Source organism: Elephas maximus, chromosome 8 (genome assembly GCF_024166365.1).
Source record: "Elephas maximus indicus isolate mEleMax1 chromosome 8, mEleMax1 primary haplotype, whole genome shotgun sequence".
NCBI classification, from domain to species: Eukaryota; Metazoa; Chordata; class Mammalia; order Proboscidea; family Elephantidae; genus Elephas; species Elephas maximus.
Window position 1 is genome coordinate 11216340 of NC_064826.1, and position 13133 is coordinate 11229472.

The following is a 13133-nucleotide window of genomic DNA, read 5'->3' on the forward strand; positions in this document are numbered from 1 at the left end:
CACTAAAAAAACTACGGAGGGGCCTAGTGATCTCAGATAGAAGTTTGAAGATGTATTAAAGAATGAAGAACAACAGTATAAAGCAACAATTGTTGTCATTGTTGTTAGGTGCCGTTGAGTCACTTCCAACTCATAGCAGCCCTATGGGACAGGGTAGAAGTGCCCCACAGGGTTTCCAAGGAGCGGCTGGTGGATTCCAACTGCCAACCTTTTCTTTAGAAGCCAGGCTCTTAACCACCATGCCACCAGGGCCCCAAAGAAACAATAATGTTATGTAAATATTAAATAATCATGTGACATGATAGCATGTGAATCAGGAGCAGGTGAATAGAGTTAAGGTGTCCAATGGTCCTTGGTTTGTCTAGAAAGATGTACAAGTACTAATTTATGTTAGACTGTAGTAAGTTAAGGACCCTGGTATAATTTTTAGGATAACCCTAAAATAATACTAAAAGAATGTTTAAATATCAAGATAACTGGGAAAATCCTAGCTGGAGCAAAGGAGAATGAAGAAGACCAAAGATACAAGGGAAAGATTAGTCCAAACGACTAATAGACCGCAACTACACAAACTCCACCAGACTGAGTCCAGAACAGTTAGATGGTGTCTCGTTATCACCACCGGCTTCTCTAGTGGGGATCACAATAGGGGGTCCTGGACAGTGCAGGAGAAAAATGCAGAACAAAATTCAAATTCACCAAAAAACAAAACAAAAGAAAAACCAGACTCACTGGTCTGACAGAGACTGGAGAAACCCAAGAGTGTGTCATCCAGACACCCCCCCCTTTTTTTTATTTAATTTTTATTGTGCTTTAAGTGAAGTTAACAAATCAAGGGTCTCTCGTACAAAAATTTATATACACCTTGCTGAGACAGCACACTCCTTCCCTCCACTCTCTATTTTCGTGTCCATTTGGCCAGCTTCTGACCCCTTGTGCTCTCTCATCTCCCCTCCAGACAGGAGATGGCAACATAGTCTCAAGTATCTACTTGATCGAAGAAGCTCATTCTTCACAAGTATCGTTTTCTATCCCATAGTCCAGTCCAGTCCCTGTCTGAAGAGCTGGCTTTGGGAATGGTTCCTGTCTTGGGCTAACAGAAGGTCTGGGGACCGTCACCACCAGGACCCTTCTAGTCTCAGTCAGACCGTTAAGTCTGGTCTCTTTATGAGAATTTGGGGTCTGCATCCCACTGCTCTCCTGCTTCCTCCAGGGCTCTCTGTTGTGCTCCCTGTCAGAGCAGTCATCGGTTGTAGCCAGGCACCATATAGCTCTTCTGGTCTTAGGCTGATGCAGCCTCTGGTTTATGTGGTCCTTTCTGTCTCTGGCTCATAATTACCTTGCATCTTTGGTGTTCTTCATTCTCCTTTGATCCAGGTGTGTTGAGACCTATTGATGCATCTTAGATGGCCACTTGCTAGCATCTGTCCTATAGGGTCGCTTTGAGTCAGAATTGACTTGACGGCACTGGGTAAGACCTCAGAGGCCACCCAGCCACCCTTTTAACTCAGTACTAAAGTCACTCCTGAGGTTCACTCTTCAGCCAAAGATTAGACAGGTCTATAGGGCCAACAATAACACATATGAGGGTAGTGCTTCATAGTTCAACTGTGTATATGAGACTAATGGGCACATCAGCCCAAAAATAAAGATGAGAAGGCAGGAAGGGACAGGAAAACTGGATGAAAGGAAACAGGGAACCTGGGGTGGAGAAGGGGAGAGGTTGACACATTTGTGGGGTTGGTGACCAATGTCACAAAACAATTTGTATTCTTAACTGTCTATTGAGAAACTTTAGACAGTTAAAATACAAATGAGAAACTGATTTGCTCTGCAAGCTTTCACCTAAATCACAATAAAAAAATAAAAACCAATCCAAAAGAATACAAGGAATGAGAAAAAAGTAACATTTAATTGGGAGGACAAGCAAATATAAGATTGTAGGGATTTAAATCCAGATATATAAGTGATTATATTAAATGTAAATAACAAAATTTTTCAAATAACTGACATAAATTGTTAGATTGTATTAAAAACAACTATATTTGGTTTACAAAGAGACACATCAAACTATAAGGCTATAGAAGAAAGAACACTATACATTTTCATCAGCTGGTTTGATCCATTTCATTACTGGTTGACGGTCATGTACAAACAGCTGTAATAGACTATATTGTCTTTTTTTTTTAATTCTTGAATTCCTTTGGAAGAGCAGTTCTCAATGTGTGCTTCACAGATCCTTGGAGTGTCCTTGAGATCCTTTCAGGGGGTCTGTGTGGTCAAAACTATTTTCATTATAATATTAAGAAGTTCCGTTGCTGTCAAGTCAGTTCCAACTCATAGAGACTCTGTAGGACAGAGCAGATCTTCCTCATGGGGCTTCCAAGGCTGTAATCTTTATGGGAGCAGACTGCCACATCTTTCTCCCATGGAGTGGCTGGGGGGTTCAAACCACTGACCTTTCGGTTAGCAACTGAGTGCTTAACCACTGTGCTACCAGGGCTCCCTGGAGAAGGACATCAGGCTTGGTAAAGTAGGAAGAATCTTAATAAGATGGATTGGCAACAATGGGCTCAAACATACCTACTATGTGAGCATAAAGAGCAGTGGTTAAGTGCTCGGCTGTTAACCCAAAGGTTGACAATTTGAACCCATCAGCTGCACCGTGGGAGGAAGATGTAATTTGCCTCCATAAAAATTACAGCCTTGGAAACTCTAAGGGGGCAGTTCTACTCTGTCCTATAGGATTGCCATGCATCGGAATCGACTTGATGACAATGGTTTATTGTGATATGGTAGGACTGAGCAATGTTTCGTTCTGTTACACATAGAGTCACTACGAGTCAGAACTGACTCAACAGTACCTAATGACAACACTAAGATGTTACAGGCACTGAAGATAGACTTGGTCAACGCAGAGTTGCCGCAAACCTTCAATTTGTAAAAAATGCAATATTTGAGAAGCGCAATAAAGCGAAGCACAATAAAACGAGGTATGCCTGTATTTGCCTTTTTCATTGTTGTTAGGTGCTGTTGAGTTAGTTCTGACTCATAGTGACACTATGTACAACAGACCAAAACGCTGCCTGGTCCTACGCCGTCCTCTCAATCGTTGTGATGCTTGATCCCACTGCTGCAGTGACGGTGTCAATCCATCTGTTGATGGTCTTCCTCTTTTTTGCTGACCTTCTACTTTTCCAAGCACCTCAGTAGATTTTCATCATACTGAGGTGCAAAAGCAAGTGTGGGTAAAACTGCTGGTGTGTTAGAATAAATCAAGACAGTGGCACCAAATTATGCAAGTGGTCATTGTATTGCTATGCAAGTGTGGCTAAGAAAAAACATGACACTTGTATTTTAGCACGTCCTTGATGAAGTGGTAGAAATTATTAATTTTATTAAATCCAGACCTTTGAGTTTTTAACAGGCTGTGCGATGACATATGTGGAAGGAAGTTGTGCTGAACACACATAATGAAGGAAAAGTGCTCATTGGATTGTTTGAGTTGAGAACGGAGCTGAACTAACTCCTTTTGGTGCCTTTACTGGAACGAACAACTGGCAGACAAATGATGGCTCTTGAGACTTGAGTGTGTGGCAGACACTCTCTCACAAACAGAGCCCTGGTGGCACAGTGGTTTAGAGCTACACCGAGCTACGGCTGCTAACCAAAATGTCAGCAGTTCGAATCTATCAGCCACTCCTTGGAAGCCGTATGGGGCAGTTCTACCCTGTCCTGTAGGGTTGCTATGAGTTGGAATTGACTAGATTGCAAATGGTTTGGTTTTGGTTTTTGGTCTCGCAAACAAAGGAAGTGAGTCTGTTGCCATTGTAAAAAAATTGAGCGTTTGTGTGAAAATTAGAACAGTTTCACTGCCTTTAAAATGCCGTGCACTCCACCTATTCTAGGGGCTCCATTTTAGTTTGGGTGCAGCCCAGGCACCAGGATTCTTCGACGTTCGCTAGGTGACCCTAATGTGCAGCCCAGGCTGAGAATCCCCACTGTTGTCAGATGCCAGAGTTAAAGGCTAAACGCAGAGAGCAGTTGCTGAGTTGTTGATAAGGACATCAGGGCCATTGAAGTAGTTGCTGGCGGTTGAGTCAATTTTCGACTCACAGCAACCCCGTGTAACAGAGTAGAACTGTCCCGGAGGGTTTCCTAGGCTTTAATCTTTATGGGAGCAGATTGCCAGGTCTTTCTCCCACAGAGCCGATAGGGTGGGTTGAAACTGCCAACATTTTAGTTAGCAGCTGGGTGCTTAAACATAGCGCCACCAAGGCACCTTTGGTAAAGTAGAGGGTCAGCGAAACCAAGGGAAACCCTCCATGAGGTGAACTGACACAATAGTCTCAACAATAGGCTCAAACATTCCCGCATCCATGAAGATGGCACGGGACCAGGCACCATTTCCCTCAGTTATACAATAGGTCGCCGTGAGTCGGCGCTGATTGGATGGCAACAACAACAGAGATTCACAGGTCCTGGAACTTCACCTGTGCCTTCTTTCAGCCTGTAAATGAAAGCATTTCTTTTATTCTTTAATGAATATGTATATTCAGTCATCAGACAAAGATTTGCCAAGCATCTGCTCTGTGCGGGCTCCTTTGTGAGTGCCACAGATCGCGTAGTGAACAAATGGAAAAAATCCTTGCGCCCTGGGCGCGGGTGTCTGTAGAAGCAGCTAACGCGCGACAGGACAAATCTGTCCTCATTCTTCTCTCCGGTTCTGCGGAATGCGGGTGGACCTAACAAACACCAGGGTCAAATGCAGCGCTGACGATGGGTGTGTTTTGCCCTCAGGCCAAGCTTTGGCCCCGGTTTGCTACCGGACTTGGGGCCCCCAGAGCCCGTGCAGGCCCAGGCGGAAGCGCCCTTCGCCGCCCGCGGAATCTTCTCAGAGGACGTGGTGTCAGTGGCCCGGCCCCGGCCTGTCGGGGGCACCACAGGTACGCGGGGCCCCTCAGGTTGCACCCTGAACTGGAGGACGTGTGCTTTTGGCTACAGCCTGCAAGAGTACGTTTTAGACTCCCCCGTGTCTCTGCGCCCCTTCCCGCCGCTGGTGAAAGCGGTGCTGGTAGAGACGTAGGGGCAGTGTTGGATGAGGTCCCCAAGACATCTCCCGCTGCCTTGTGCCTGAATCTCCCGCTGAAAAGCAGGCCCTTCAGGGGAAGTCGCAGCACACTGTCCCAGGGATGACTTTTCTAAATTCTTACCGTGAACTGAGAGATCTGTGTCTGAGCACAGATAAGGCATTGCACTAGTCTGCCAGGGCTGCCATAACAAAGCAGTACTAACTGGGTGGCTTAGGACAACAGAAGTTTACTGTCTCACAGTTCTGGAGACTAGAGATCGAAAACCAGGGTACCAGCAAGACCACGTGCTCTCCAAAAGCCCTTGGGGAAGATCTCTCCTTGTCTCTTCCAGCTTCTGGTGCTCCCGGTCCTCCTAGGCTTATGGCTACATCACTCCAGTCCTCACGTCCTCCGTCTTCCCGTGGCCTTCTCCCCTCTGTGTATCTGTGTCCCTTTTTAGAAGACACCAATCATTGGACTTAGGGACTGCCCTACTCCAGTATGACCCCTTCCTAACTAAGTGCATCTGCAAAGACTCTATTTCAAAATATGGTCACATTCTGAGGTTCCAGGTGGATGTGAATTTGGGGGGACGCTATTCAGCCCATTGAAGGCATTAAAACAAGTGTTTGTTGTTTTAAGAAAGGTGCTTTTCTGGCTTGTTATAAGCAGCTCTTAAAGTTGCTGGGCCCTGGTTGCAGGGAGCTTTTTGGTTTAATTTGTCACTTGGGAAGGGCGCAGCTGCTCTTTCTTCCTCAAAGCTCACCTCCCTCTCTTTTCCTTCTCCCTTTGTTGGTCTCCCAAGGTCATGTCCTCCCCTTACTTATATCCCTGGCACTTTGCTCATGCCCCTGTGCCCAAGTCCTGCTGCCCCTCCCTGCTGTCACAGAGGTGAGCAGAGTTGGTGGCAGCTGGGTTCCCTGGGGCACAGCCGGGCTCTCTGGGGTGCAGCTGGGCTTTCTGGGGTGCAGCTGTGCTCTCGGGGGTATAGTGGGCTTGCTGGGGCACAGCCAGGCTCCTTGGGGCAAGCCGGGCTCCCTGGGGCACAACTGGGCTCCCTGGCGCACAGACCAGATCTCCTGGGCACAGAGGGCTCTCTGGGGCACAGCTGGGCTCTGTGCTGAGTCCTGGGGGAGGCTGTTCTGTGATCTCCTGGGCACAGAGGGCTCTCTGGGGCACAGCTGGGCTCTGTGCTGAGTCCTGGGGGAGGCTGTTCTGTGATCTCCTGGGCACAGAGGGCTCCCTGGGGCACAGATGGGCTCTGTGCTGAGTCCTGGGGGAGGCTGTTCTGTGATCTCCTGGGCACAGAGGGCTCTCTGGGGCACAGCTGGGCTCTGTGCTGAGTCCTGGGGGAGGCTGTTCTGTGATCTCCTGGGCACAGAGGGCTCTCTGGGGCACAGCTGGGCTCTGTGCTGAGTCCTGGGGGAGGCTGTTCTGTGATCTCCTGGGCACAGAGGGCTCTCTGGGGCACAGCTGGGCTCTGTGCGGAGTCCTGGGGGAGGCTGTTCTGTGTCGGGAGGTGAACATAGTAGGACAAAAAACCGCGTCTGAGTTTTGATTGCAGCTGCTGCTTCTGCTTTAGCACACCACGGCTGCCGTTTTCTCTTCGCGGGTGTCTGCACCTTCGTAAATGGGGGGTACTGTGCTGTATTTGTAGCTCTTCGCAAGATGCAAGGACTTGCGCAAACCACGACTGGTGAGCCAACGGTACCCATAAGTCCTGATAGTTTTAAGTTGATTTTCTGTAACTACAAACGTTCCAGCGAGTGCATTGCTGGCAGTACCCTGGACAATGCTTCCTCACCTTTAGTCACTACTATGTATCTGTCGTGGATCCCTGCTGGCGCAGTGGTTAAGTGCTCGGCCACTAATCAAAAGATCGGCAGGTGGAATCCACCAGCTGCTGCTTGGAAACCCTATGGGGCAGTTCTGCTCTGTCCTATAGGGTTGTTATGAGTTGGAGCTGACTCGATGGCAACGGGGTTTGTTTTTTTTTTTTTTTAATCTGTTGTGGGTTGAATTGTGTCCCCTAAACCGATATGTTAAAGTCCTAACCCTGGTACCTGTGAATGTGACCTTGTTTGGAAGGAAATAGGGTCTTTGCAGATGTAATTAGTTCACAGGAGGTGACACTGCAGTAAGGTGGGTCCTAATCCTAGACGGCATGTATCCTTATAAGAAGAGGAGAAACAAAGACACAGGCACAGACCCACAGAGGGAAGACGGCCACGTGAAGACGAGGCAGAGAAGGGAGTGATGCTGCCACAAGCCAGGGCGCGCTCTCCAGAAGCTGGTGGAGACCAGGAGCCATCTTCTCCCAGAGCCTTCAGAGAGAGCAGTCTTGCCCACGCCCTGAATTCTGGTTTCTAGCCTCCAGAACTGCGAGAAGATAAGTTTCCTTTTTAAGCCGCCCACTTTGTGGTACTCTGGTACAGCAGCCCCAGGCAAGGAATACAATATCCTGATAAAACCACCGGGGAGTGTTTTCTTTCCCTAATGCATTTAATTAATTGAGGTTGTTAATTAGACAGTTGGGGTAGGAGTGGTCTTGAAGATGGAGAGGGCGGCTAGTACTTCTGCGACTGTCTGAATCAAGGCTGAATTTGATGACCCTCTTTGCATTTTGGAGCCCTGGGGGCACAGTGGTTTAGAGCTTGGCTGCTAACCAAAAGGTCAGCAGTTCAAGTCCACCTGGCGCTCCTTGGAAACTCTGTGGAGCAGTTCTACTCTGCCCTATAGGGTCGCTGTGTGTTGGAATCGACTCTATGGCAGTGGCTTTTGGTATTAGCATTTTATTTCCTAGTGCTTAGAGACCACATTTTTCCTCCCTAATTTGCAGTGTAGGGATATCCCCAGGGGCTAGAAGTTGATGAGGGAGAAACACATGCTGTTTAAAGAATGACTTTCATATCCGTGTGAAGCAGTAGCATGTCGGTGTAGGGGCATTAATGCCAGACTGCCTTCTAGCTTTGCTGCCATATGCCTCAGGGACGAGGCTGGTAAGTGGATTTAAACATTTAATTGTAATGTAGCCAGGTTATGGGAACAAGGTGAGCGTGATAAAAACGTACCTCAGTATTCTGAATTCAAATAGATACACGTCCTGCCTTTTAGGGAAGAAAAAGTACGTTGTGGATCTCCAAGGTGGAATCAAGAAGGAGCCAGGTTTCAGCATTTTCTATGGCTCCAGAACCTTTTTTTCCTTTCTTCTGAGTAAATAAGGTCATCCTTACTTGTAACCTCTACAGAAATGAAAGGAAATGCCTTCTAATACCCCCCTTCTCCGTAGCCCTTTGATGTCTGATCAGGAAAATGAGACCATCATTAGCCTCCGTGTTCAAGGGAAGTAAAAGCCCATGAACAAGGAGACACACAGTCTGCTTTTCTTGAGGAAATGTCATTCTCTAAGGTTCAACTGCTAACCAAAAGGTTGGTGGTTCGAACCCACCCAGAGGTGCCTTGAAAGCCAGGCCTGGCAATCTGCTTACAAAAGGTCCCAGCCTTGAAAACCCTATGGAGCAGTTCTACTCTGCACACATGTGGTTACCACAAGTCGGAATCGACTCACCAACAAGAAGTTGGTCAGTTGGTTAGAACTGGTGCCATGTCTGAAGGGTGCTTGTGACCCCTGGTCCTTAAGGATGTGTAGTGTTCAGACATGGCAGTCTTACCGTCCTATAGCAGTTGACCAGGCTGCCTCCACTGTGTTTCCTTCCAGGCTCCCAGATCCAGCACCTCACGCAGGTGGGGATTGCAAGCGGGATTGGCAGTCAGCCCGGGGAGGCCCCGCCAGGCCGGGGCGGCCAGTACGGGGGGCCAGGATGGACCACGCAAGGGGAGGACGAAGCCGGGCGGAGAGAAGCTGTGAGCATTTGGTGTTTGGGTCATTGTTTAAAAATCAGACATAATGACTTCATTTAGCTCCTTCTGCTTTGGAGATCCCTTTTAAAACCTACATAAAAAGAGGTTTAATCTCCCTCAGCTCTTTTTTCTTGCAGTTTTTAGATGGCAGATTCCTCCCACCCAGAGCGGGAGGGAGCAGACCTTGCATTCTGGAAGGCCTCATCTTTCTGGGGGCAGACTTGGGCACACAGTCAGTATCTGCTTACCTCCTTCAGCTCTCAGCCTTCCCCTACTGACCTTTCACCCCGTGAGGTGTACCTCCTTCAGGTCTCAGCCTTCCCCTTCTGACCTTTCATCCCACAGGGTGTTCCCTAACCTCCCTTCCTTCCCAACTCCTCGAGTCCTTTCCCGTTCTCCCTCTGGGCCTGGAGCTCCAGGCTTGCCCCTTATCTGCACCCACCCCCTTCCACACACAGTGGACAGGGATTTGCCAATGGAGAGAGAGCTAGAATATTCACTTACTTGGCCACTCATTCATTCATCTGTCTGTCTTTAAGCAAATATTTCCTAAGCAGTTGTTAAGTCAGGAGTTCCTGGGCATTGCAAATGGTTGAGCGCTCACTACTAGGTGAAAGGTTGGTAGTTCATACCCACCCAGAGGCACCACAGAAGACAGGCCTGGCGATCTCCTTCCAAAAGGTCACAGCCTTGAAAACCCTCTGGAGCAGTTCTACCCTGCACACATGGCGTCGCCATAACAACTTATTAACTCCAAACAGACCAACCAAACCCATTGCCATGAAGTCAGTTCCTACTCATAGTGACTCACTCATTAGGATACAGTAGAACTGCCCCATGGGGTTTCCAAGATTGTAAATCTTTATGGAAGCTGACTGCCACATCTTTCTCCCACGGAGCAAGATGTGGGTTCCAATCGCCAGCCTTCTGAATAGCAGCCGAGCGCTTAATGACTGCAGCACCAGAGCCCCTGGCAGTTAACTGCAAGGGTTTCCTTATTGCCCCTCTTTCCCTTGAACAAGCTCTCCACAGTGAACCTGTCATCTCCGGGGGCCCCTGAGGAGGGCAGAGCTCTTGGGTGGGAGACTGGGGAGGGCGGGGAGTCGTGAGTTGACCCTACGCCGTCTGACTTTATTTTCCTGCCTCTTCCAAAGTAAGAAGTGCAGTAACGTTTGCCATGTTTTTCAGCCTCACATGCTCGGACATCAAGAGTATTCTTCTCCACCGCTGTTTCAGGTGCCAAGGACTTCGGGCAGGGAGCCATCCGCCCCGCCCGGGAACCTGGCCCACAGGGCTCCGCAGGGCCCCGGGCTGCCTTACGCCACCAGCCCCGCCGAGGACCTGCAGCCCAGCCACTCCTCCACGTCTCTCATCAAGGCCATCCGCGAGGAGCTCCTGCGGCTCTCCCAGAAACAGACCGCCGTGCAGAGCTTCCACAGCTGATGGCCCCGTCTGCCGCCTAACGCTTCCTGTGGAAGCACGACCCAAGGGGTCAGCTGGGGGGCACTCGGGGGGGCAGTGACGCCTCCCGGCGGGGTGGCGACCTGGGGCAACGGGGGCGTTTCAGAAGCCGGGAGTCCTTCATCAGCTCTTGGTACTGGCATTACTACAAGGACAACGTTAGGGCCACTTGGCTCCATCGGAATGAACTGAACGTTTGGCCAAAAGCCAGCAGCACTTCGTGAAAGACAAGACATGACCCCGAGCTGACAACATGACTAAACGAGTCTCCTCTTTAAAGACAAAAGCTCACAACGCGTAGACGGTGTCATGGTCGGGGAGTCGCGCGTTTCCGGGGGGGGGATGTGACTCCAACTGATTTTTACGAGGAAACTGCTGTTTTGTTTTCTGAAACATATGAAGACATTTTATGAACAGCTTGATTTCCCTCTGTTTCTCCATAGGAACTTATTTTAATAGTCACATTAACAACCGGAATAATAATAGACTGTTGGGAATTTTTTTAAAAAGCTACTAGTGAGAAACCAAAACGATAGGTTGTACGAACCTGAGATCCCACATGAAGCCATTGCCACATCCTTCCTTCTCTTCCTTCTGGTGCTACCACTCCAAGGGCGCCTTCACCCTCACGTCCACGCAACGAAACCTCGGCTTTTTCCGTGGAAGAATTTGTTGAAGGTTTCATTCTGTTCTGGAAAAAAAACGAAAAACAAAACAAAAAACAACAACAACCCAGATTTGGGGTGGGGGAAGCTTAATATTTATTTGGCTGTTCAAAATACATACTGAAGTTTAGATTTCCATTCTTAATTGTATTTTCTGTTTGTTAATTGGGTGTGGACAGATAGCATCCCATGTCAGCACATATCATGATTAAGGCCAGTGCTGTGGAGAGAGGCTTTCGAGGGGGACTAGCCTATATCCTTGTGTATGGCTGAGGAGTTTCTCACAGGTTATATTTGAGAGAAATCTAGGGTGAGCAAAAACTACTTATAAAGATTCTTAGGGCCACCAGATTTTTATTCGTGAGGGAGTCACTGGTTGTCATAGTCCTTATGTTAAGACCTGCTGTGAAACTGGATTTTCAGGTCAGCCTCTCCATAGTGAATCAAGAAGTGTAAAGAAGAGCGCTGAGACCACAGCCACAGGAGGAGAGTGCTGGCCCTTTTTTCTGCTTTTACTCCTCCTTGCTCTGTGGAGGGGCTGTTAGAACCATCTGAGGTACTTTGGGCCTGAGAGAGGGGGGTAGCTCACTGGTGAGTTACATGTGAAGTAAACGTGTCCCCACTCCCCAAATTATAGTAAGGGACCTAATGACCACAGGCCATTCTGCTTGCTGGCACCTGAGAGAAACACAGAAGAGTAACCATCTTAGATAACAGATTTCTACAGTCAGTCCCTGTTTATTAGATCATCCAATACTTTTAATTAAACAAAAAATAAGCCAGTAGAATTGAGGGATTTGATTAATCAAAACCTGTGTGTCTGTGTCAAGTAGTGAGAACCCTAACAGCTGAAGTGGGGTTCCAAAGTGTAATCGTTGGGTTCAGTTTGTAAGCCTGTTTTGCAGAGTTAGGATTTACATTCCAGGGAAAGTGGCTCTGGGGAGTTAAAATGTAGCCATTTTTCATCTGTACACCTCTAAAAGGCAAGGGGTGCTACAGACTCCGACACTCAAGAATAGTAAAAAAAGCAATGGAAACTCCTTTTTAGGCACTCCTCAGTGGCCCCAAAGAGGGTGGAGAAAAGGCCCGTCTGGGCTTGATTTCTTACCTCTCTGGGCCTTGGTTTAATATCAGACTTTCCCCAAAGTGGAGGATTCTCTTGGCTTGTTGCTCAGAAAATACCAGGTTTCCTGAGTTTGTTATTAAGAATTTCAGATTCTGAGCAGTGTTTTCTCATGAACATCGTGCAGTGAATTCAAATCCTGCAACAGTGAGTGGAATAAATGCAGCCCTTTCCGCTTCCTGTTCTGCTCAGCTTCCTGTTTGCATGTAGAGCGTACTAAAATGGTGTCTTCCTGTATGCTGCGGAAATGGCCTCTGTGTTTAAAAGGGTCGAAAGCAACAGCAGTGTTGATGCCTGTCAAACTAGCAAAAAAGGATTCTACCTGTATTTTTATTCTTGGTGTATCTTAACAGACACGCTTTAAAAGAGATTGTCAAGACCAAAGATGCCATTGATAAACCACCAGTGGTGGGTTGTTTGGTGTGAGCAGGCCCACTGAATCACCAACACCGCTATCGTATTGGTCATAAAACATAACCAGCTTGCGTTGCTTCGTTTAAACATCTGCTGCAACAATTTTCCAAACCCCCAACTCAAAACCAACTAGCGTAGTAGATAGAACCACACCAAAACGGGTCTTCAGAAACAAAAGTGGTGTGATCTACCTAAAAGAAAGTTCATCTCGTTGATCTTGTGTGGCTTTGGAGTGCCATTTATGTAAGCACTCTAAAACTAAGAGTTATATTTTATGTTTATTCTTTTCTCCTATTTTAAAAGTTCTCGTGGTAACACAAGCTATACATTTGAGTCAGAATTTTAGAGAAGATGGTTTGGAGAAATGGTTTTCAGAGCCCACTTTGGTGCTTGCTGGGTGCGTCAGGTCCCTTCTCTGAGCCTCATTCTCACCATCAGCCAAGTGCGAACATACCTGCCCACCTCACAGTGTCACAGGTGTGAGACTCAGGTGTGAGCATGTGTGTGAAAGACCTGAAGGAGTGTAAAGCACTGTGA

General features: G+C 47.8%; 1 protein-coding gene across 1 annotated transcript in view; it reads left to right on the forward strand.

Annotated features, from left to right (window-relative positions):
- Positions 1–10432, forward strand: part of KIAA1549 (KIAA1549 ortholog) — a 119625-nt gene extending 109193 nt beyond the window's left edge. The window contains exons 18-20 of the mRNA XM_049894605.1: positions 4801–4946; positions 8791–8936; positions 10170–10432. Coding sequence (XP_049750562.1) covers positions 4801–4946; positions 8791–8936; positions 10170–10376 — 499 coding nt within the window. The 3' untranslated portion in view covers positions 10377–10432. The remainder of the gene's footprint in view (positions 1–4800; positions 4947–8790; positions 8937–10169) is intronic.
- The last annotated feature ends 2701 nt before the right edge of the window (positions 10433–13133 follow it).